This window comes from Lutra lutra, chromosome 1, assembly GCF_902655055.1.
Source record: "Lutra lutra chromosome 1, mLutLut1.2, whole genome shotgun sequence".
Taxonomy (NCBI): domain Eukaryota; kingdom Metazoa; phylum Chordata; class Mammalia; order Carnivora; family Mustelidae; genus Lutra; species Lutra lutra.
Genome location: NC_062278.1, coordinates 147,806,597 through 147,833,742, shown reverse-complemented (window position 1 = coordinate 147,833,742; position 27,146 = coordinate 147,806,597). Strand labels below are relative to the sequence as shown.

The 27,146-nt window shown below is 36.5% G+C and overlaps 1 protein-coding gene across 9 annotated transcripts in view; it reads right to left on the bottom strand.

Annotated features, from left to right (window-relative positions):
• The window catches only part of RBMS3 (RNA binding motif single stranded interacting protein 3), a 1,359,637-nt gene that overhangs the window by 484,454 nt on the left and 848,037 nt on the right, over positions 1 to 27,146 (bottom strand). For all 9 annotated transcript variants that reach the window (XM_047738838.1, XM_047738869.1, XM_047738849.1 and 6 more), the window contains one exon: positions 13,092 to 13,150. In XM_047738838.1, the coding sequence (XP_047594794.1) occupies positions 13,092 to 13,150 (59 nt within the window). The remainder of the gene's footprint in view (positions 1 to 13,091; positions 13,151 to 27,146) is intronic.

Sequence of the window (27,146 nt, the reverse complement as noted above, 5' to 3'; positions counted from 1 at the left end):
TCTAAGGCAGAACAACTTCCCCAGGACTTCTTTGGTTTATGTAACACAGAGAATGCTTAGTTACAAACAACTATGGGGATTTCACTTCAAGCTCCTTTTAATAAAATTATATTTCATTAAATTAAACTTTAAGGCAAATCTTTAGATTATGATTTTTAAAATTCTCTTAGGCTACAAGTATCTCATATATATTTTGCCCATCTCCCTTTCTCACACACACAGACATACTGACATATGTATGTACTTATATGTAACATACACAAGTACTTATATGTGTATAATAAATATAAAATTAAATATATTAATATATAATAATATTTATGAATGTGTATCTATTTCACCTGGGGGTTATTTTAATTTGGTTCCAAAACAATGGTTAAAAATTGAGAGAGATGAGAAAATTCCACTTTTCGTATGGGAATTTTTGGCTGTTTCTTTTTTTTTATTTGTTTGTTTGTTTGTTTAGAGGGGGGAGGGGGAGACAGAGGAGGAGCAAAGGGAAAGACAGAATCCCAAGAACGCTCCACACCCAGTGCAGAGCCCAACAATGAGCTCAATCTCAGGACCCTGAGATCATGACCTGAGCCAAAATCACGAGTCAGACACTTAACTAACTGAGCCACCCAGATGATCTGGGAAATTTTGGCTGCTTAAGTTTTTATTTAGTCAGAGGAAAATATTTGCAAACCATGCATCTGTTAAAAGGTTAATATCCCAAACATATAACAAACTCATATGATTCAATAGCAGAAAAAAACAACACTATTAAAAAATGGGCAAAGGATCTGAATAGACATTTTCCCAAAGAAGAGGTTCAAATGACCAATGGGTATGCTCAGGATGCTCAGCATTACTAACCATTACAGAATTACAAGTCAAAACTACACTGAGATATCACCTCACGCCTATTCAGAATGGTTATAGTAGAGGGGCACCTGGGTGGCTTATTGGGTTAAGCCTCTGCTTTCAGCTCAGGTCATGATCTCAGGTTCCTGGGATTGAGCCCCGAAGCGGGCTCTGTGCTCAGCAGGGAGCCCGTTTCCTCCTCTCTCTCTTTGCCTGCCTCTCTGCCTGCTTGTGATCTCTGTCTGTCAAATAAATAAATTAAAATCTTAAAAAAAAAAAAAAGAATGGTTATATTAGAAAGACAAGATATAACAAATGCTGGTGATGATGTGGGGGAAAAAAAAGAAATCCTTATATGTTGTTGGCGGGAATTTAATTTAATATAGCCATTATGTAAAATAGTGTGGAGGTTTTTCAAAAACTAAAAATAGAACTATTGTATGACCCAGCAATCCCTCTTCTGGGTACACATCCAAAGGTAATGAAATCAAAATATCAAAAACATATGTGCTCCCCCATGTTTGTTGCAGCAATGTTCACAATAGCCAAAGAAGGAAAAATACTTAAATGTCTACTGACAAATGAATAGATAAAGAAATTGTGGTATATGTACACAACAGAATATTATTCTGCTTTAAAAAAGAAGAGATCTTGCCATTTGTAACAACATGGATGAATGGAGGACATTATGCTAAATGAAATACACCAGCCACACAAAGAAAAAAAACAAAAAAACAACAAACAGCTGCATGATCTCACTTATATGCAGAATCTTAAAAAGCCAAATATTTAGGAGCAGAGAGTAGAATGGTGATTATCAGAGACAAAATGTTGGGGGAAATGGGGAGATGTTTATCTAAGGGTACAAAATGGCTCCTCTGTAGGAAGAATGTATCTAGGATCTAGTGTACAGCATGATGATTATTGTTAATACAGCACTGAATACCAGAAATTTTCTAAGAGACTAGCTTTCAGGTGATCTCAACACACATACACAAAATTACTTTGTGGGGATATGATATGTTAATTAACTTGACAGTAATTGGTTAACTATGTATATGTATGTCAAATCATCATAATGTCAAATGAACATACACAAATTTTATTTTAAAAATACTTGAAAAGAAGGTTTCCTCTTGTCAAATCAGTCTCAAATTCATCACCTGCTTCTCTATGAAAATATATAGTATTAGTCATAATTTCTTGAAGTCTTAAATATGAAATTAAAGATTTTCTGGTCCTTTACCCCTTCTTATTTGAAAATACCTCATGAAATACCTTGAGAGACTTTTTAATCAGGTTTTAATAATATTTTTTATTTTTTTTATTTATTTATTTTAATTTGACAGACAGATCACGAGTAGGCAGAGAGGCAGGCAGAGAGAGACAGGAGGAGGAGGCAGTCTCCTGCACAGAGAGCCCGATGCGGGACTCGATCCCAGGACACTGAGATCATGACCTGAGCCGAAGGCAGAGGCTTTAACCACTGAGCCACCCAGGCGCCCTAATAATATTTTTTAAATGAGCCTCTAACTTCACTTCATATAATTCTTTTTTTAAAAATATCTTTTATTTCATTCATTCCTTCAATGATAAGGTATATTTTCTATTGTAGTAGAAGTACCCCCAAAGACATAAATTCCAAGGTAGCTTAGAGTATATTTCTCTTGGAATTTTACCGCATGACTTCAGCACAGTCTCAAATGTGGTTATTTGTCACATCATCCTTATACCCAACGCTCAGTGTGTTCTTTCACACTGTTTCTCTAAAATCTTTTGTTTTAGCTCTGCTTTTCCCATAGTAGACGAGCCCTGAGAATGCGAACAGCTGTGATATCTGCATCTTACTATTTCTTGTTGAGAGAAGTTATATCTTTATAAGTGTCATAGAGAAGGTGTTCCGAAGATGCTTTATGAACACAGGTTCCTTTTTTCCAACTCAAGACTGATGTAAGCTGAATGACCAATAGATCTATCTGGACGTCTACTAATTAAAATGAGCTGCCCTTTTCTTAAGAGATGTAATACAGATTAAATGCAGACCTTGCTATTTCTCTCTTACTCCATAACACAGGGAGAAAATCACACCAATACTTAAAATGATCATATGAAATAGAGACCTTGTATCACCAATATTTTATGGATAGATATTTGAGCTTAAAGCACTTGGAGAAACATAATACATGATACATTCATCTCTCAAATTCAATTTATGTTTTTGTAGCTTAGGGGGTTTTTAGCCACATGCACGAGTTTTTCTCTTTCATAGTCTGGGGGTCTCATTTCTTCACTAAAGGACAGAAAAAATAGTTATTTTAATAGCAACATGAATAACCAATGAGTTAATAAGAACATTGAGAAGTATCAAATCAAATGACTATTAATCATATCTTAAACTAAATATACCTTCACTGTGCTTTCAAAACTAAGGAAGCAAGAATCTTTAGCTTTTTTCTTTTTTTTTCCTTTTTACCTTTAAACTTGTGAACATTATGAAGTGAACAACATAACAAAGGGTGAACAAAGAAGCACATTTTTTTTAGAACCTATCTGACTCCATTACAATGAATTCTACCACCTGCTACTGTGACAGAACATGTTTGTTCTCAAAGATATAAGGTTTATTAGCCCTGAAAAATCCTAAGGGCTATCAAATAGCCAACACCAAAATATATGGGAAAAAAATCCTTTAAGTACTCACACTTTTTGCTATTAACAAATGAGACTCGATAAATATGTGTCAATTCATAAAATATATAATCCTTGAGTGCTGAAAATGTACTCAGAATTGCATTAAATTATGCAAGATATGTAGAAGCTCTAGAAAATCTGGTTCTCATGAGAAAAAAATCCAAGTCCAAAGCCATAGAAAAATTTACCTGATGTATGTACCAGATATATTACAAACATGGTTCCATGTAATTCTAAAAACACTTTTTTCATCATAGATATAAATAACCTCACTTAACAACTGAGGAAACAGATCTTTAGACATGTTACATAACTTGTCCAAGAGAATTAAAATTATTACTTAGCAATTTTCATAGTATAGACTTCATTTGGAAAATCCCTCAAGAACTAAATGGAGTTTCTTTTGAAAAATCTACATGTTTTGAAATCCTGTATTTGAAAGGATGTTTATTTACGTGGTATTACAAGTTTACATTTATTTTGATAAACTGGGCAAACATATATCCTATCTGTCCACTCTACATTACTATAATTTGCATGTTATTTAAAATATATTACCATATTGGATTTTCCATACACTTGTGAAATTACTGATGAGTGAAAACAGATAACTTCAAACAATAAAAGGGGTAATTCCATTCTCATAAAATAATCTCAGTTAAAATGCTTAAAGAATAACTCAAGGAAACATGTGTCTGGGTATGTCTTATACCCCTGGTGTTTTTACAGACCTGTAGAACATATAACTGGCCATGTCCCTTCCTTCCACTGATGCAACATCAAAGGCTCCCAGAGAGAAAGATAAAGCCTCTGGAATCTAAGTAACTACCATGAACTGTCCTATTTCCTCAATACCTTAACAATAGAAAGTAAGTCCCATCAGAATCTCGAGTTTCATTATCTAGATTATAATCACAAAAACAAGAGTGATAACGTGGCATAAGATCTTTGACTCCAGATGATAAAGGTGGTAATATTGTAAAATGTTTTTTGTATTTTGAGAAAGAGAGAGAGTGTGTCCAGTGAGTCAGAGGGGAGGGGTAGAGGGTGACAGAGAATCTTAATTAGGCTCCACACCCAGAGTGGAGCCCAACAAATGGCTCGATCCCACAACCCTGAGACCATGACCTGAGCAGAAATCAGGAGTCCGATGCTCAGCTTACTGAGTCAACCAGGCAGCCCTGTAAAGTGTTTAAGTAGGATGGGAGAGTCTGGTGAAAACTCCTTGAAAAGGTGAATTTAGGAAGAAATAATCGACATAGACTAAAAAAGGTAAGAAGAAAGAGCATTTTACATGTATTAACAAAAGTGAAATTCTAAAAATATGGAACTGAGACACAGAAGCAAACAGAATATCTGAATAAAAGGATTTCTGTTAACTTAAAAAATATGGATTAGGAAAAAGTTATGTTCAGATTATGGGAGGAAACAACATTACTGTACTATTTTATTTTTAAGCTGTTTTAAACTCCACAAAAATTATTAAAATTTCTTTCCAATAAAATAATTTCTGCATGTGCAAAGAAGAAGGTAGGTTATAGTATTAAATGATGAAAAATATAATTTTATACTTAAAATAGTAGTGTCACCTACTATATTTAATATCTGTGCATAGTGTTACTTTTGCTTAGTCAGTATACTAAAAATGACCAGAAGCAAATGCCGAGTAAATATATAGCTAAAAAAGACTTTTAAAGAAATTTGTGTTGTTGTATGACCACCAAAATATAAGTACATATTTTGCTTTACATTTATTTCAGAGACTTGTCAAAGTTAACACAGAATAATAATAAAAATGAAAATAAAATAATACTAGGGACTCCTGGGGGATTCAGTCAGTTAAGTGTCCAACTCTTTTGGCTCAGGGAGCTCAGGTCATAATCTCAGAGTCCTCAGATGGAGCTCCATGCTGGGCGTGGAGCCTGCTTAAGATTGTTTCTCTCCCTCTCCCTTTACCCTCTGCCTGGTTGAGTTCTCTCTCTCTCTCTCTCTTTCTCTCTCTCTCATAAATAAATAAATAAATAAATAATAAATATAACAACAACAATGACAACAAAAAAACAAAACAAAAACAAACTCTAAAAAAAAATAATAAAGAACACTCCAAAATATTTACTATTCTGCATTGGAAATAACAGGATTGGAAGGTTTATTTTTAACAGGAGAAAACATCTTTAGTTGTAGGTGTCTACAGAAACTAGAGACAACAAATAGAGACCATTTACCTTCAAAGAAGTTATTCTTTCCAAAATCTGGCTATAACATTATAAAAATTGGTGGGGTTTTTTTTTCTTTTCTTTTTTTTTTTTTTTTCAAAAGATGTCCAGAATGAAAACTCCCTGTAAAAGGTACCTAGAGGATGATTCTAAGTAAGCTTGATGTACTGGCAGAAGTTAGCAAAGTTCCTACACAAACTAACCTTTTCTGAAATAAAAATAAAAATCAGTATCAATACCAAATGAAGCAACTACATTTATGTATTGATTATGTGTGATTAGTGGTAAAATTAATACTGGAATAGATTAAACTTCACAAAAGAAGTTCAGGAAAATATCACATTTCATTTTCCAAAGGAAAATGCAGTTGTCTAAATAGAGATGTTTTTGCCTTTTTTAAAAAACTTAATCCCATTATTTGAAAATTGAGTAAATGTGCTTTTCAAGTTGTTTTGCTTCATGGGCTTCTTCCTCAATAGACAGTGACCCCCACCTGGGGGAGGTCCTTATTCCCCTCAAAATGTACAGAACATTTATTTTAGTTTGCACTGATTTGGGAAAATAATGGGTACTAGAAACGAGGCTTTCCATGGTGTTTAGTTTCTTTATATACTTTGTATGTTATTTTCTGGAAACCAAATAGTTCCATTTACATATATATACTCCACCCAGGTGCACGTCCATTGGTAGTAGGGGCTACCTCATACCCTACAATAATTTTACATAAAAATATGACAACATATAATATCTCCTCCTTCCTCCATGTTCATTGGATTTAATATAGAAAGCCATACTTCCCTCATTTGCTATATAAATACTCCCTCTCAGTAAGGAAGAAAATTAAATGATAAATAAATTGAATACTTCCAGATCTGCCCAAGTATATGGTCTCATATTTAGTTACCTAAAACACTTAAAAAAAAAAAAAAAAAAAAAAAAAACAGTGCAGGGCACCTGGGTGGCTCAGTGTATTGGAAGCCTGACTCCTGATTTCAGCTCAGATCATGATGTCTGGGTTGTGAGGTTGAGCCCCACATGGGGCTCCGCACTCAGCAGGGAGTCTGCTTGGGATTCTTTTCCTCTACCCCTACCCCCACCTACTCCTACCTCTCTCTCTAAAAATGAATAAATAAATCATTTTTAAAAATGTGTAACAGGGCCATGTGTCTAGAACTGCCAAAAGGATTTGTTCACGCCCCACCTTGAAACAATCTAGGAGGGTTCTATCCCTCTCTATAAAATTAGTAGAACATGCAGAATTATTTTCCTTACAGAAGAAATAACAATTTATGATTTCATTTAATAAAGAATGAACGATATCTTCCATGGATGATTTCAGAACTTTGAGATACTTGTCTTCAACTCTGATTTTAAGGGTCCAATGAAATGTTAAAGGCAACATAAGCTTCCATAAATATAATTCAACCAGCTTGTGACAACAAAGGCAGAAGGGAATATTTCAAACTCTTAGAAGTTGGTATGCTTGGCACACGCTAACTACGCTTATATCCTATGGCTATTAGGCATGGAAACTTTCTATGGAATATCCATTACTCATTCCCTCTGCTCTAAACACATAGCCTGTCAGAAAAAATGGTGTGGGGAGGGGTACAGAAGAAGCCAAACTTAAAAAGCAGGAAAAGGCAGAGACAAGTAAATTCATTGAAGATTTATACCATGTTTTCAATGGCTTCTTTCATTTAATTTTCCCTGACTTTTTAAATTAGTAAATATACTGGACCCAGAGGGAAACATATGGAGAAAAGCAGAAAACAAACAAACAAACAAAAAAAAAAACAATGCAGTGCAAATCTCTGTGACTTATACAATAGCCCTTATTTGGTCCTTGCATTTGAGTATCTGAATGAACTGTGGTCTGCTTTTCATTACTCTCCATCTGGAGCTGTTGCCTGCTTTGTTCAGCAATTTCTGGTCATTTTGGCCTGATGGTGACTGTTTTGTTTTATGTTACCATATTTTACAGAACGAAAGCTGCCACAGCCACCACCCAAGAAAGAACAATCTTGAAAACGAGAGGTTATGTTGAAAGAGTTCTCCATGACCCCTTCCAGAATAGAGCAAGTGTGTTTCTCTGGGCCTGACTACTGTACAGAACTTCAGGGTGTGAATGACACACAGGGAGGAAACAAAAGCCTTTCTTTCAGATGCTAAGTTAGGGTAAGAGTCTGAGGTTAGGCTAATACATCAAGGTTCATTTTGATGCTTTTTCTTTTCATCTCCAAGGAGACTAGTGAATGTACTTCTTCACACCCCACTCAACACTAACTTGCATGTAATATACTGCATGTGCAACAGCTCATGAAAAATCGAATTCATACCATATATTTAAAAACAAAAATAAATAAATCCTGTCTTCCTCAGATTTGGTTTTAATTGCACAGCCTGAGTCTGGAGGCGAAGTTGCAAATGGTCCAGAAGCAAGTGTCTCAGAGAAGACCATACCCAATTTGCATTCTCTAATGACAAGCTCGATGCTCGTAGCGATTTTGCTTGAAAAAGCCACCTCACCCCTTCCACATCCTTCCTAAAAAAGTCATGGTCAGGAAGAACTCAGTATCTGCCAATTATTTAAAAAAGCAAAATATAACATTCTCTCCCAATCTGTTACTGTTTTCATCGGACATTATTTTACAAGAAACAAAGAAACATACAGTCCTAGGCCCTCATAGTTCATAAAAAGAACCACAAAACATAAATATAATTAAAACCAGATCATTTTTCCAAGAACTGTTTTGTTTGTTTTTGTTTTGTGTGGAAATACAACAGATTTGAAGAGATGTAAAGTTAATAATAATCTACCACCCATATTCCCACCCCTTGATATATTTTTTGTTTAACATTGCCAGTATTTTATACCACAGCTGACACTTTGTATTGTTGAGTATTATCCATGTACAACCCACTTAACCATCAAGTCAGGCCATATTATTATTATTATTATTATTATTATTATTTTATAGATGGGGAAATTGAGGAACCTAGGAAAGTTGAGTCATTTACCACAGATCACACAGTTCACTTAGTGGAGAGGCAGTGTCCAAACCAGGCAGTCTGGCTTCACCACAGACATAACTATAAGCCATACTTACTCACAAATATTTACCTAGCTCTGTATTTATTTTACACATGATTTTATATTCCTCCATATTCATTTAACTTCCTATAATAAATATGTTAATCATCTGACACAGTTTATTCTTCTTTCCTGTCATTGCAATGGCTGTATCACTTGCATACACTCCGTAAGCTGGAATTGGGAGATCTGTGTCCGTTACAGAGAATGAAAGAGTGTTCAACCTGAGCCTATTTACATGTACTTTAAACATTTGTTTAAATAAAAATATGTGGGGCAACATTCTCAGTGTAATTACTAGTGTCAATAAAATGCCTTTTATTGGGGTGCATGGGTGGCTCAGTGGGTTGAGCCTCTGCCTTTGGATCAGGTCATGGTCTCAGGGTCCTGGGATCAAGCCCTGTATCAGGCTCTCTGCTCAGCAGGGACCCTGCTTCTCCCTCTCTCTCTGCCTGCCTCTCTGCCTACTTGTGATCTCTCTCTCTGTCAAATAAATAAATAAAATCTTTTTTAAAAAATGCCCTTTAGAAATGACAGATGCTGGCGAGGATGCGGAGAAAGGGGAACCCTCCTACACTGTTGGTGGGAATGCAAACTGGTGTAACCACTCTGGAAAACAGCATGGAGGTTCCTCAAAATGTTGAAAATAGAACTACCCTATGACCCAGCAATTGCACTACTGGGTATTTACCCTAAAGATACAAACGTAGTGATCCGAAGGGGCACATGCAGCCGAATGTTTATAGCAGCAATGTCCACAATAGCCAAACTATGGAAAGAACCTAGATGTCCATCAACAGATGAATGGATAAAGATGTGGTATATATACACAATGGAATACTATGCAGCCATCAAAAGAAATGAAATCTTGCCATTTTTGATGACATGGATGGAACTAGAGGGTATCTTGCTTAGCGAAATAAGTCAATCAGAGAAAGACAACTATCATATGATCTCCCTGATATGAGGAAGTGGAGATGCAACATGGGGGGTTAAGGGGGTAAGAGAAGAATGAATGAAACAAGATGGAATTGGGAGGGAGACAAACCATAAGTGACTCTTTTTGTTTGTTTGTTTGCTTGTTTTATTAATTTTTACTTATTTTATTTTATTTTAATTTTTTATAAACATATAATATATTTTTATCCCCAGGGGTACAGGTCTGTGAATCTCCAGGTTTACACACTTCACAGCACTCACCCCAGCACATATCCTCCCCAATGTCCATAACCCCACCCCCCTCTCCCAACCCCCCTCCCCCGGCAACCCTCAGTTTGTTTTGTGAGACTACGAGTCACCATAAGTGTTAATTTCACAGACCTGTACCCCTGGGGATAAAAATATATTATATGTTTATAAAAAATAAAAAAAATTAAATTAAATTAATAAAAAAAAATGCCTTTTATTGCTCTTTCCAAACTGACTTTTTAAAAAGACTCTGCCAATTTAGGATGATACCAACAAAGACGGGTGACCAGATGGGGACAAGAAACAGCACTGGATGACCCGCATGAAATAACGGTTGCTACCCGAGTGGATATAAATTATCACTGCAAATTACTTTAATTTGCATGTTTCCGAGTATTTCTTGACTCACCCTGAAGGCACTGCTCCTTTGCAGCCTCCTCAAGTGTTTGTTGGTTTTTGTTTCTTGTTTTTCCTTCTCACATCTCTTCTCCCAATGGACCTGTACGTGGTGAGTCCTCCCTGCTCCTAAGTCCATTTGGCTTCACTCCTACCTAAAATCTCCAATTTAGAATCTTCCATCATTAAAATCTTATAACCAGTGACTCTTCGTTTTCATTATTGTCTATAGAATCCCCAGATATGATCACTCTTAGCGCTCCACAAATACCTTCTGGATCAGTTACCTTCCCCATCACTATTATTGCTTCAATTCTTGGCTATTTCAATAAAGACTTAGATGACCATTTCAATGTCTTGTTTCATCCGTTCGTTGAATGCCTCGATGATGTCACACCTTCCTTCTAACCTTAGAAATGCACTCCCATGGTTATCATTGACAACTATAAACAATTTTTATAAGTATAATTGTTGCCTCTTCCCAACTGCATGTTGTTTCTAAGGTAGTCATTTCAAGGGCCATTTTTCTGAAAGGAATACTCTAAATAAGATTCAGAATGCCGTTAAAATAATACTTTCCCTCAACATGAACGTGACAATAATACCGTTCTGATCATGAGTGCTTATTTTTAGGAGACCCACCTCCATGTACTTGAGGAAGATTATGAATCAGAATCACTATTGATAATCCACAGGCTCCAAATGCTGAAAAGGCAACTGAAGGCTTTTATTTGTGTATGTATAACGACAACATGTTCACTCCACCTTCTTCACAGTGCCCTCAGGGCAAAAGGTCTAATAGCCCTCTGCCTGCCCATAATGTCATCTTCAGTTGCCCTTTTATTAAATGATTTCCCTAGGATTGGGCACCTGGGTGGCTCAGTGGGTTAAATGATTTCCCTAGGAGGTTCCATGGTCCCTCTCTTCCTCCCTTCCTTTCTCTCCCTTTGTCCATCATTCCCTCCCTCCATCTCCTTCTGTATTTATCGGTGCTTATTATGAGACTAGTAGTCTCCAAACCATTTTTTAAATCCATATTATAATGAGTAAAAATATGTTGTATCAGCAAACCAATAATTCATTTATATATTTAAAACATATTTATTAAAACATATATATTTAAAACATATTTATTAAAACATATATATTTAAAACATAAAAATTGTAAAATTATCCTAATATGTTCTAAACCACACACAGGAGGTTGATATAAAAACAAAGAGAGATATTTTCTAATATTTTCTGCCAGCATTCCCAGCAGATAGCCAAACATTCCCCTGCAACACATCCCTTTGAAGATAAGCTTTCTAGGTTATACAGGTCCTATCTTAATTGAGTTTAAGGCTCTTTGGGGAGAGAGAGAGAATTAAATAAGCAATTACAAGAAAATGTGGACTGGAGTGTTAGGAGTCTCTTCTATTCTAGCTATGTGGGTCTGATCAATTACATACTAAAATTCTTTCTCCCAGACCTTTCCCAAGCTCATCCATTCTGACTTGCCTTTATCAACTTCATTTCCCCAAAAGAAATCTCTATCTTCTCCTCTCACAGTATTTGGTGTGTATGTCTATTATGGATACCTCTGTTACACTTTCACATGTATTGGGCCAATAACACTGATTCTAGTAAGCATGTTAGGATTAGTTCCTTGATTTTCTTGTTCGTTTCCTTTTCAAACTGAACTATTAGATGACAGGAACCTGTCTTATTAGTTTTTGTCTTATAGTACCTAAATACCTAATACGTTTGTGAGTTTTTAGGACACTAAAATGCTTTTTTTTTTAATTGATGAATAGATCTAATCATTACCCAAGTAGGCTAGGATATATTTTTAGTATATGAGTGTCTATTCATAAAACATATGCACATTACATCTGTATGTGAAATAGGGGCAGTATTTAGAATGATCTTGGTTCTCCATACTTCTTGATGACAGGATTACAAAAAAGGCTGGATTACAGGAACAACAAATAACATATGTCACAAGAAGCATTCCAATTTTCTAGTAAGAACTGAGTCATGCAAGGGAGATCATACAGATTTCACAAATAATATATACTGCAAACCTTGAAAGAGTATGGGATTCCCAGACATGAAGAAACACAAGTCACAGATAGAGTCAAATAACTTCAGAAATGTTTCCAGGGGAAAACAAGCAAACAAAAAAGCCTTAATAAGATACCACTCAGATCCCGAGGGAGGCTGACAGCAGAAGTTTAGACACAATGGGCCCATCCGTAAACTCATTCCTAGTCAACCAATGTTGCGAAAGCTTTAAAGAACAGATAAATTAAAACGTGCTTTGCATGGGGAAGTTTTCCCCAGAGTTCCTCATTTTTTATATAGGAAATCAATTTGCATCACTGATGATATCATTCAAATCAGACAACCCAAAGTTGTTAAGAGGTAATTTAGTTTTACGCTGAAGCAATTTGATACTTGTTCTGATTTGTGACTTTCATTTTGTTTGTTAATGAAAAAAATTAATGAACAATGTTACTAGAAATACAACTCATCAAAGCTTCAGCATTATTAAAGAGGTTTGCCATATACTGTACATCGTGATCACTGTGCAGCTAATGCCTGGATCTCTGCCTTGGAGGTGCCATCGATCCAACAGCCTACACAAGAATCCATGGTACAGACACCCTTACACATACCTTTGCACTGATTTGTGTTTTTGTCCAGAATTGCCTTTGTGGATACAATTTTTCCATACCTGAAAGAGAGAGAGAGAGAGAGAAATCTATGTTATTATAGCCCAATGAAGACACTTAAAATACCTTAATGAACATTGGTGCACACACAATTGAGCAGGAATAAACCAAAAAAACAACAAGCTCTGTACTCCCATTTCACACCTGGATGATCTCTTTTCACCAGTTCTTCTCTATAACTCGAGAATGCGCTTCCCTACATAATCACTGGGTTGAGCGCTCAAAAATAGACCTGTCAGGCTGTCATAGGTGGCTGAAAGGGGGTTGCGTGTGATTGTGATCAAAGTAAATCATACTGTGGATTGCTGGAGAAAAGCACAGACCTTGGCTCCAGGCTGAACAGGGCTTACTTCCAACGCTGGCACTGACCTAGTGTGGCAATGCTGAGCAGTTTAACACAACTTCTCCAAAGCTGTTTTTTTCATCTGTGAAAATGAGAATTCTAATAATTCTCTTTCAGGATTTGGGAGAGTGATAAATTGAAATACTGAGATTTCCTAGCAGTGCTCCTAAGATGAACAGGATTTTTTTTGTTATTAAATACATACTGTAAGTTAATTGAGGAGAAGGACTGAGTTTTGTATTCTCAATTCCTGCCACCATATGTAATAGGAGCTCAATAAATGTTTGCTATAAATAAGTGAATGATACAAGTAATCCAATGGTACTTCATCTACAATGAAGTTTCTGCCATAAATACATATATCTATTATTTTATCATCTCTTGCAGAAGACCCAGTCTACGTTTTGTTTTTTAAAAGATGGGTAATATAGAGAATAAAACTCACTCTCTCTTTCTTTTTTAAAGGTTTTATTTATTTATTTGACAAACAGAGATCACAAGTAGGCAGAGAGACAGGCAGAGAAGGGGGGAAGCAGGCTCCCCACTGACCAGAGAGCCTGATGTAGGGCTCAGTCCCAGGACGCTGAGATCAAGACCTGAGCCAAAGGCAGAGGCTTAACCCACTGAGCCACCCAGGCACCCCTGAAACTCACTCTCCTTAAGCTTGTTTCCTAAGGTATAAATGATAGGACTGAAGAAGATAATTTCTAAAACCCTGTCCTTTAGGATTCCATGAAGGATGCTTCCGAATCATCATAACATGGAGAAATTATATGCAAATTTAAGTGCCAAGTTTACTAACAACTCGTACTTATGTTCAAGATTTCAGCCATGTCACAACATGTTTGGCAAGGTTTTTTTTTTTTTTTAATTCTGTGTTCCTAAGGAAGTGTGAGTATATATGACAAAGAGTAAATGTCCCATGTCAGAATAAACAAGGTTCCCTATCACCACTGTTTCTTTTGCATTTATAATACCTCTCATTATGTCATTAATTCTTTGGTGCATTTTGGTGGTCATTTATTAATATTTTAGTTTTGAAAGTGTCATTGTGCTAAAAATGCTTTGCTTCTTTTTTTTTTTTTTCTTTTCGCCAGATGTTTTCGGCATTTTTGTTTTTTTGTTTTTTGAGAGAAAGAGAGGGAGAGCACCCCTGAGCTGGGGTTGTTGGGGAGGGAGAGGGAGAAAGAAAATCTCCAGTATACTCCATGCCCAGCACACACCCCAGCAACAGGTTTGATATCATGACCCCAAGATCATGACTCGAGCCAAAATCAAAAGTCAGACACTCAACTGTTTGAGCCACCCAGGCACCTCTCAGATGATTTGACCAAAGATGCACTGACAGTCCTCTAGAAATTCATGGAATTAATGTCATTATGAAAATGATAGCACCAATAGCTTTGAAAATCATTATGAGCTGAACTATCAATAGGTGATAATAGGAATTAGAATATTTATATATACTTAGATGAAGGGGTCTGAGGTAATTCCCACCAGTCGCCTCCATACCCTTTGTTAAAGCCAGCCAGAACTGGGATGAAGCTATCCAAAACTGAATTGAGTAGATTTTGCCAGCATAATCCTGACATTTCAGCTACCTGCTTCCCTGGTACCACTGCATTTTCTACCCCTTGATAACTATAACTCTATAGCTAAATAAATCAAAGAGATCTGGGCCTGTAAGTGTCTACTACCACTTTGCAAAAGTTACAAGATCGGTAACTTGATCAAATTCACATAATTTGTGAAAGTTATAGGAGGGATCAGAATATGGGATTTTTAAGATTGGTGTAGTGCTTAACCATTATATCAACTGCCTCCAAAACAGAGACGCTGTATATATCAACCCTTCTAGTTTAATCAATCATCATGTCTTTGGGAATCCAGGTATTCAACTCCAGGGCAATCTAGTGCAGTAGTTAAAAGAATACGCTACGGCAACAAACTGCCATGGCTCAAATCGCGATTCAGCCCGGGTATATCTGTTTGGCTAAGTAAGCCTTATGTATCCTTTGTATCATCTCACCATCTATAATTACATAAATCTATTTTTTAATATTCATTTGGACTATTATCTATTTAAAATATGTACATCTACGTACAAATATATAAAATGATAATAACCTCTACCTCATAAGCTTGTTCTGAGGGTTAAGTGGGGTTTACCTAAAATGATAACAGTGGCGGCATAGAATAAGTACTCATTAAATATTAGCTCTTCTTGTAATTATTTCCTTCCTGTTATCTGCTATATAAAAATATTTAGTCCTTGGCATTCTCTGAGGTGGTTAAGAAGTAGAAGGGGGAAGTCCCAAGGGATAGCTTAAAACATTACTACTTAGACTGTTAAAATCCTCCACAAAGAAATTTGGAAGGTAAAATTATTTGCAAAAAGGATAATTTTCATTTACCATTTATATTGTTATTTTTAATGTTAGGGATTACATTAACTATGTTGTCATTGTCCTTAACCATACAAACACCCATAGGTTCAAAGCTTTTGTTTATTTGTATGTTTGTTAGGTACTACTGAAGTGTCTACTACCTCATGCCTATTCTTATACAAGCACACTTACTCCAAAATTTGTCATTCCCCAGCATCCGCATTCCAACAAACACATACAGCCTCTTCTTCAAGCTCTATTTCATCCCAACAGTTTCTCTTTTATGAAAAGAACCAGTAAAATACTATCATATTTGCATGGTCTCTTCAGTCTACAATGGTTCAAGGTATCTATAGCTGTACCTTTATTTTATTTTTTTTAATTTTATTTTTTATAAACATATAATATATTTTTATCCCCAGGGGTACAGGTCTGTGAATCACCAGGTTTACACACTTCACAGCACTCACCATAGCACATACCCTCCCCAGTGTCCATAATCCCACCCCCTCCCAACCCCCCTCCCCCCATCAACCCTCAGTTTGTTTTGTGAGATTAAGAGTCACTTATGGCTGTACCTTTAAAAAATACATTTATTTATTTATTTTCCAGAGAAAGAACATGGATATGGGGAAGGGAAAGGGAGAGGGAAAAGAGAGAATCTCAAGCGAACTCCTCACTGAGCACAGATTTCCCCCACAGGGCTGGATCACACAACCCTGAGATCATGACCTGAGCCAAAATCAAGAGTCTGACTGAGCCACCCAGGTGCCCCTCTATAATTGTACCTACTAACAACAGTAATGTTTGCTAGATTTGGGCTATTCAGGCAAGTAAACATTTGAAAGACTGCGTGTATCTTAGTGTAGAAAACAAAAAGGGAGAAGAAAGGGAACATTTGCTGAAACTTTTTTTTCCACACAAAGCACTATTAATACAGAAGTAAAAACTAAAGGAAAAAAAAAAGAATTTAGAATATTTATAACCATCTCACATCAGGCATACAAACCCTTAAGACAAAAATCCTTCTTAATTGGTTTCTAAAGCTACTCTTGAAAATTTTATATATAAGTACCTCCCAAATTAAAATTTAGCCCTATCTTTTAAAGAGGAAATTAAAAATTACTGTATCTCATAGTGAATTACATCTCCCAATGGGACTTTTAGCCTATGATGTGCATATTGTCCTACTGTATCAATATTACTAGGATGTCTTTCTTTTCCTTTATTAAATGCAGTATATATTTTTTTTAAAAGCTGCCATTTTATTACAGCACAAAAAATGGAAAGGAAGGAAATACTTTTTTTATGGAAAGCATTTGTGAATATTTTGGCAAGTATCTCTTTTCTAAAACAAAGTTTTATGTCCCAGGAAGCATTATAATGCTACTGTGAGTAGAAAATCACTCACTCACATACACATACATACACACACACCAAAAGGCAAATTATGCTATTTCTTGATTTCCTTATTCCTAATTACATTCTAGGCAAGGCTTTCCGAGAGTGCCTAATCATGAAACAATGGAACACAACTGAGAGTACCTGACTCAGCCACTAGTCTGACTAGAGTTAAAGGAATTTGATTCTTTGGCTCAGTTACAGTATTTTGCATTAACAATTACTTCACAAAGCTGTGATATGCTTTAAACAACAAGAGAAGGTATTTAATGGGCCATTGGTTCCAGTTTGTGTTTGAATTCTCCCAGTGACAAACAGGTACTTTCTGCATGGCTGGTGCTGTATTCTCTATGCTTTGCAAAGTCAACATCTGATGAAGGTAAATAAAGTTAGGCTTTTTTTTTTTTTTAGATCCAAACCACCATAAACAGAAAAGCCACCTATGTAATATACCTGTGAAGAATTATATCAAATGTTTCTTCCCAGTGTTTTGTTAAAGTATCTTAATGTACTAGAATAAAAACTACTAAACAGGCTAATAACATATTTTCACACATTCTGAAGAAAAAAATACTTCTGAGGAAAAAGGTATTTCCAAACATAAGTTATCTCATTTCTTTACTCTTTCCCTTCTTTGGGTTTAGAGCAAGACTCTAAGTATTCATAATGTTTTTTTTTTTTTTTTTATGACACCCATGAGCAGAAAGCAAAATCTGATAATGGCCACAAAATATGCGACCAGATTATTTCAGGATGATGCCTGGAAATAGACACCTGAGCACTCGTGCCAGAAGCTTTCAGAAAAATCCAATTCAGTTTTCTATACTTTCATTTCATACAGCTAGAAGAGGTACAGGATTATCCACAGTCAACTTCCTCCAGGGGGATTCAGCTTCTTGGGGGAAACAAATAAATGAAGTGAACACACTTAGTATCAAGATTCTTACCTTCAACACCTTTTCTAAGCCAATGTGAGAAGCCCCTAATTCACATTGCTAGGATGCTTTTGGACATAAAAATATGTGACTCCACATAATACCTACATATTCACCAGCTATCCAGAGTGCAAATGCATTCTCCAAATGCGGCCAGGTCCCAAATAATATTTTCTTTCCATTCTAAGAGTACTCTGTAAAACAGTAGCCAATCTGTAATAACTACCCAATTATTATATTTTACATTTTCATAACTGAGTTTTATGTAGTTACGTGTTGTGTATTAACTCACTTTTACCCTAGCTTGTCAATTCAAGTTTTACATTTAATTTTTTAAAGAACAGCCAATTCTTTCTGGTATTTATTCTTATTCTTAAACAGCATTTGGGTTAAACTGTTTGTTGATATACTTGATTATTCCACATACAAGCCTAATTTGAACTAATGGCATCTTTTATTTTCCAAAGTGGAAAAGAAAATGGAGCTATTATGGTTCTACTCTTCATGCATTATGAAGACATCAAATTGGTGGGATCTTTCTATAAAGAATTTATTTTTAAATCCTTTTGCTGAATCACCCACTGTGTATATTAATTCAAAAAATACAGGCAAAGACTGAAAATAGAGTCTCCACAGTCAATTAACTCCCAGCTAACTCATTTTTCACATGCCTTCTGTATTGACACCAGACTCAAAAAAGGTATTGCATTTATTTAATGGATGAAACATTATCCTTTCAGCAAATGTGGTTGTTTGCCTACTTCTAGATGGCTCATTCATTCTTTGGCATTTGGGGATGCTAATGGATTATAGCTATGGCTTTAGGGATCCAGTAGGAATATGGTGGGGCCATTCCTTTGATGGGCCACATCAGTCAGGTTTCACCTACAAGAGAAGTCCACAGCTCAATAATAGTTTGAAACATTAACAAGTTCAATCTACCACTGAGTGGCCAAAGCCAGCAGTAACTGTGGTGGGCTGAACTATGTCCCCTCAAAACTCATGTGTTGAAGTCTTAACCACCAGTTAAGCCTTAACCACCCACACCTCAGAATGTAATCCATATTTGGAAAGAGAGCCTTTAGATAATTAAGGCAAAGCAAGGTCATATGGGTAGGCCTAAATCTAATATGACTGTGTCCTTATAGATTAGGACAAAGATAGGCACAAGGAAGAGACCATGTGAGGCCACTGGGGTAGGACAGCCATTTGTGAGCAAAGGAGAGAGGCCTCAAAAGAAACAACCCCACCAACATCTGGATCTCATACTTCTCACCTCCAGAACTGTAAGAACATAAATTTCCTGTCATTTAAACCACCCAGTGTGCCATATTTTATTATGGCAGCCCTAGCAAACTAATACAATAACACCTATCCAAGGCCTGGTAAGCTCTGGAATAAAGAACAGAAATGAAAATAACCAGACCACTCTCCTCCTTTTAGTGCTTTGCTCAATGATTTTGCAGTTGGTCCCTCCAAGCCCTAACCTAACATCTCCAACCTCTTTGTCATCCAACATTTGGGTGGATGACAGAGGCCAAGAAATATCCCAGTATGACCCAGAACAGACAACTAATAATCTAGAACCTAATTCTTGGCCTTATAGTCTGGACATTCTTTCCCTCCCTTGCCCACCCCAGAGATAATCAAACTCTTGAATCATGGATCCACACCAAGTAAATTTCACAAGTTCACTGCACAAACCAAAATGTCATTTATTAACTTACAACTTGAGAATAACACATTACAAAGAACACAAAATAAGAGTTTCCAGTTGGGAGAACTGAAGAAAACTTCTCGAAAGAGGAAGTATTTGAAGAAAGGGCACTATTTTGGCAATCAGAAGCTTTTTGTACTTCTTTGGAATAATTAAAACAATTTCTCCAAAAAAGTTTAATTTTTACACTAGTGTATTATTTAGTAAATTACTATTTTCACACTACAAATAGTCTCACCAAAATTCTGTGGCTCTAACACTACATTTACAATCTGACCGACTCTAAGACAACAGTCCTTGAAGGCTAATCTGCCCTACAGTCTCTTGGAGGGGCTTATTAACACATGGATCACAGGGCCCTACTCCCAGAAATACTGATTCAATAGGTAGAAGTTGGGTCTGAAGAATTTGCGTTTCTAACAAGATCCCAGGTGACACCAATATAGGTAGATAGTGTTTTGAGAACCACCACTTCAAGAGAATAACACACCAACAGCAAAGCACGTGTGGTTAGTTACTTGCAAGGCTCCAGAGACTAAGGGAGCTTTCTGCAGACACAGAAAACTACTTTCAAAACTGCAAACAATATTTGCCTTTGATCAAATGATATTCCATGTTGAAAAGGCAGACTATAATTTTTTTCAGAGTTTTTGCTTAAAATAGCCAACATAATCACTACTTAAAACCCACGTAGAGTTGGTTTGGAATTTTTTCAGGTACTTTTTAGAAAAAAAATCCAATGAAAACACATGGGCCATGTCTAAGTATTCTCTCTTCCTTCACTTAAAATAACTAGTGGCTAACTTGTAGTTTGATTGAATTAGACTGCTAATATAGTGAAAAAACTGGCAAGCAGATGATTAGAACTGGTTAGTGCAAAAGCTGGTTCTTTAATTAGAAATGGGTATAAACGTGGAGCAAATATACCAGACCAAAGATGAATACTTTCAAATTCTAACATAAAACAAAACAAAATCATTAAGTTGCTGGTTATTAGAGTTTGTAACCCTTGAGCTACACTTTAGATTATATATTTTGGATTCATAGTTTGGGTATATACCCTACCTTCTTAGTGAAAGCTTGTGAGAAAGGGGTTTCCATGCAAACACGATTGAAATCACATCTTTTGTGTACTTTCTGCAACTGATCATAACACATTTCAGCATGTTTAACATTCTTTAAAATTTGGCCCACTAATATGGAAAGAAAATGGGCTTTTGTTCAATTAATATGGACTGGAATCTGAACTCCACCACCCCTATGATGTGGGAAAAGTTACTCAATGCCTCAGTACCCCAGTTTTCCTGATCTGTAGGATCTGCTTTCAGAAATGACTATAAAGATGAAATAAAACAGTGTGTGTTAAAACTCCTACTACAATGTGTGGCATGTTGACATTCCTCCTGTTCTCTTACTAAATCCTGCCTTATGCTTTGTTGTTTCTATATTTACTTTATGGCATAAAAATGATCACTTGGGTAAAATTTCTCTTGTTTTGTTTTTAAGTAAAATCTATACCACATGTGGGGCTCGAACTCAGGACTCTGTGATCAAAAGTCAAATACTCTACTGACTAAGCCAGCCAGCTGCCCCTTGAATTTGGTAGAGCCAGCATGTCACAGTTTAAATGCTTGCCAAAACCCACTTAGGAAGCACATGCCTTAGCACTCATATGGCTTCTCATTTATACTCTGATTCAATTCACAATTTCCTCTTCACTTGCTCAGTCTCCTCCTGGTAATCCCTAATGACGGTTCAGCCTATTCTCCAGACCATGTCAATGCTGCCCCCACTATCTTCCCAAAGGCTTTTACCTTCTAACTTTGTACTAGCATCCACTGCTTCAGTTCAAAATCCCAGACCTGAGTCAAGATGGCAGAGAAGTATCAGACTGAGATGACATCAGGTCGCAGGAGTTCAGCTAGATAGTTATCAAACCATTCCAAACACCTACAAACCCAACAGGAGATCAAAGAGAAGAAGAGCAGCAATTCTAGAAACAAAAAATCGACCACTTTCCGAAAGGTAGGACGTGTGGAGAAGTGAATCTGAAGCAATGGGAAGATAGACTGTGGGGGGAGGGGTTGGCTCCCGGCAAGTGGTGGAGCAATGGAGCACAAAACTCGAACTTTTAAAAGTCTGCTCCACTGAGGGACATTGCTCCGAGGCTAAGTGGGGTTGGCTCCCGGCAAGTGGTGGAGCAATGGAGCACAAAACTCGAACTTTTAAAAGTCTGCTCCACTGAGGGACATTGCTCCGAGGCTAAGTGGGGGTGGATCCCTCATGGGGACAGTGTGGTTTCAGGTCCCGTGGGGTCACAGAAGGATCAGGGCTGTCTGAGTGTCGCAGAGCTCACAGCTATCGGAGCAGGGAAGCCAGCTACAGAGACAGAGCTGAGGACTGAGTTCGTAGGTTGGGGTTCCCTTAAACCATGATCTGTGGCATAGTTGGGCCACTGTTCTTTGAGCAGGGACCCCAGAAGTGGCAGATCCAGGGAGACTCACCTTCCTTCTCTGGAGGCAGGAATCTGCTGGGTTTGGAGACACTAAATGGGTCCGTGTGCCAGAGACAGAAATGCTTGGTCACAGGCCGGGTGAGCTCAGAGCACAGCCAAAGACCAGGGAGACAAGAGGAATTGACTGCTTTTCTCCAAGGACACACTGAGGGGTGGGGCCCCGAGCTCACGGCTCCTCCGGGCTGGAGATTGGGAGGACACCATTTTCATTCCCATCCTCCAGAGCTCTATGGAAAGCGTTCAGAAACAAAAGCTCCCAAGAGTGAACCTGAGCAGATTACTTAGCCTGGCTCCTGGCAAGGGTAGCACAATTCCACCTTGAGCAAAGATATTTGGAAATCACAGCAATAGGTCCCTCCCTCAAAAGATCAGCAAGAAAATCCAGCCAAGACCATGCTCAGAGATCAAGGAGAACAGTGGAATTCCAGAGGAGGGAAAAGCAAAGCATGGAATTCATAGCTTTCTCCCCATGATTCTTCAGTCTCACAAAGTTAATTATATTTTTAATTTTTTTCTTATTCTAATTTTTTTAAACTTTGCCTCTTTCCTCTTTTAACATTTTTTAACTAGTTTATCTTACCAATGCCTTTCTAAAAAAAAAAAAAAAACTTTTTAAACCTTCATTATTATAGTCATATTTAATCCTTCATTGTATCTTACATTATTCTTTGGATACATATAGGATATTTTTCTAAAAAATTTTGGGATGCAATTTCTTGTAATAGATCAAAATGTACCTTAAATCTAATACAGGGCTTCGTTCTAGTCTCCAGCCTGAGCAAATTCTCTCCAATTTCTTTTTCTTTCTTTTCCCAACCAACTTATCTTATTAATTTCCTTTTTTAGAATTGTTTTTAATGTCCATCTTTACAGTCGTATTCTATCCCACCATTGTGCTTACCCTTATTTTTGTGTATGTATATATATATATATATATATATATATATATATATATATAAAAGTTTTTTCTTTCTTTAAAATTATGCGAGGTAGTTTCTTCTAAGAGACCAAAATACACCCCAAATCAAGTGGGTGGCTCTGTTCTATTCACCAGTTGAATATATAAAAAAAAATTTTAACTTCTTTTATTCCCCTTTCTTCTCCCCCAGTTTCGGAACTCTTTTGATTTGGATAGCATACATTTTTCTGGGGTCTTTGCTACCCTTTTAGTATTTTATTCTCTCGTTCATATATTCTTATCTGGATAAAATGACAAGGTGGAAAACTCACCACAAAATAAATAAATAAATAAATAAATAAATAAATAACAAGAGGCAGTACTGAAGGCAAGGGACCTAATCGATATGGACATTGGTAATACGTCAGATCTAGAGTTCAGAAAGACGATTCTCAAGATGCTAGCTGGGCTTGAAAAAGGCATGGAAGATATCAGAGAAATCCTGGAGAAATAAAAGCTCTTTCTGGGGAAATAAAAGAACTAAAATCAAACCAAGCTGAAATCAAAAAACTATTAATGATGTACAATAAAAAATAGAGGCTCTTACTTCTAGGATAAATGAGGCAGAAGAGAGAATTAGTGATATAAAAGACCAAATGACAGAGAATATAAAAGCGGAGCAAAAGAGAGACAAACAACTACTGGACCAGGAGGGGAGAATTTGAGAGACAAGGGATATCATAAGACAAAATAATGTTAGAATAATTGGGATTCCAGATGAAGAAGAAAGAGGGGGATAGAAGGTATGTTGGAGTGAATTATTGCAGAAAATTTCCCTAATATGGCAAAGGGAATAAGATGAAAATCTAGGAGACAGAGAGAACTCCCCTCAAAATCAATAAAAATAGGTCCACACACCATCATCTAAGAGTAAAATTTACAAGTCTTAGTGACAAAGAGAAAATCCTGAAAGCAGCCCGGGAAAAGAAGTCTATAACATACAATAGTAAAAATATTAGATTGACAGCAGATTTATCCACAGAGACCTGGCAGGCCAGAAAGAGCTGGCATGATATATTCAGAGCACTAAATGAGAAAAACATGCAGCCAAGAATACTATATCCAGCTAGGCTATCATTGAAAATAGAAGAGATAAAAAGCTTCCAGGATAAACAAAAATTAAAAGAATTTGCAAACACCAAACCAGCCCTCCAGGAAATATTGAAAGGGGTACTCTAAGCAAAGAGAGAGTCTAAAAGTAGTAAACCAGAAAGGAACAGAGAAAATATACAGTAACAGTCACCTTACCAGCACTACAATGGCACTAAAATTTGTATCTTTCAATAGTTACCCTGAATGTCAATGGGATAAATGTCCCAATCAAAAAACCCAGGGAACCCATCAATATGCTGTCTACAAGAAACTCATTTTTATACCCAAGGCACCTCCAGATTTAAAGTGAGGGGGTGGAAAACAATTTACCATGCTAACAGACATCAAAAGAAAGCTGGGTGGCAATCCTTATATCAGATAAATTAGATTTTAAGCCAAAGACTATAATAAGAGATGAGGAAGGACACTATATCATACTCAAAGTGTCTGTCCAACAAGAAGATCTAATAATTTTTAATATCTATGCCCCTAACATGGGAGCAGCCAACTATATAAACCAATTAATAACAAAATCAAAGAAACACATTAACAATAATACAATAAGAGTAGGGGACTTTAACACCCTTCTCACTGCAATGGACAGATCATCCAAGCAAAAGATCAACAAGGAAATAAATGCCTTAAATGACACATGGGACCAGATGGACATCACAAATGTATTCAGAACATTTCATCCCAAAGCAACAGAATACACATTCTTCTCTAGTGCACATGGAACATTCTCCAGAATAGATCACATCCTGGGTCGCAAAACAGGTCTCAACCGGTATCAAAAGATTGGGATCATTCCCTGCATATTTTCCGACCACAATGCTCTGAAACTAAAACTCGATCACAAGAAGAAATTTGGAAAGAATCCAAATACATGGAGGCTGAAGAGCATCCTACTAAAGAATCAATGGGTCAACCAGGAAATTAAAGAGGAATTGAAAAAATTCATGGGAACAAACAATAATGAAAACGCAACTGTTCAAAATCTGTGGGACACAGTAAAGGCAGTCCTGAGAGGAAAATAAATAGTGATACAAGCCTTTCTCAAGAAACAGGAAAGGTCTCAATTACACAACCTAACCCTATGCTTAAAGGAGCTGGAGAAATAACAGCAAAGAAAGCCTAAGCCCAGCAGGAGAAGAGAAATAATAAAGATCAGAGTAGAAATCAATGAAATAGAAACCAAAAAAATAGTAGAACAAATCAATGAAACTAGGAGCTAGTTCATTGAAAGAATGAATAAGATTGATAAACCCCTGGCCAGACTTATCCAAAAGAAAAGAGAAAGGACCCAAATTAATAAAGTCATGAATGAAAGAAGAGAAATTACAACCAACACCAAAGAAATACAAGCAATTATAAGAACATATTATGAGCGACTATACACCCGCCAATTTGACAATTTGGAAGAAATGGATGAATTCCTAGAGACATATAAACTACCAAAACTGAACCAGGAAGAAACAGAAAACCTGAACAGACTCATAACTAGTAAGGAGATGGAAGCAGTAATCAAAGATCTCCCAATAAACAAGAGCCCTGGGCCAGATGGCTTCCCAGGGGAATTTTACAAAACATTTAAAGAAGAATTAATACATATGCCCCTGAAACTGTCCCCAAAAAATAGAAATGGAAGGAAAACCTCCAAACTCATTTTATGAGTCCAGCATTACCTTGATCCCAAAACCAAAGTCCCTATCAAAAAAGAGAATTACAGACCAATATCCTTGATGAACACAGATGTGAAAATTCTCAACAAAGTACTAGCCAATAGGATCCAACAGTACATTAAAATGATTATTCACCACAACCCAGGGGGATTTATTCCTGGGTTGCAAGGTTGGTTCAACATCTGCAAATCAATCAATGTGATACAATACACAATAAAAGAAAGAATAATAACCATGATACTCTCAATAGATGCTTAAAAAGCATTTGACAAAGTACAGCATCCTTTCTTGATCAAAACTCTTCACAGTGTAGGCATAGAGGGTACATACCTCAATATCATCTAAGCCATCAATGAAAAACCCACAGTAAATATTACTCTCAATGAGGTAAAACTGAGAGCTTTTCCCCTAAGATCAGGAACATGGCAGGGATATCCACTATCACCACTGATATTCAACATAGTACTAGAAGTCCTGGCCTCAGCAATCAGACAACAAAAAGAAATTAAAGGCATCCAAATTGCCAAAGAAGTCAAACACTCACTCCTTACAGATGATATGATACTTTATGGGGAAAACCCAAAAGACTCCATGCCAAAACTACTAGAACTCACACAGGAATTCAGTAATGTGTCAGGATATAAAATCAATGCACAGAAATCAGTTGCATTCATATACATCAACAAGACAGAAGAAAGAGAAATTAAGGAGTCAATCCCATTTACAATTGCACCCAAAACCATAAGATACCTAGGAATAAATCTAACCAAAGAGGCAAAGAATCTGTACTCAAAAAACTATAAAGTGCTCGTGAAAGAAAATGAGGAAGACACAAAGAAATGGAAAAATGTTTCATGCTTACGGATTAGAAGAACAAATATTGTGAAAATGTCTATGCTACCTAAAGCAATCTACACATTTAACACAATCCCTATCAAAATACCATCAATTTTTTTTCAAAGAAATGG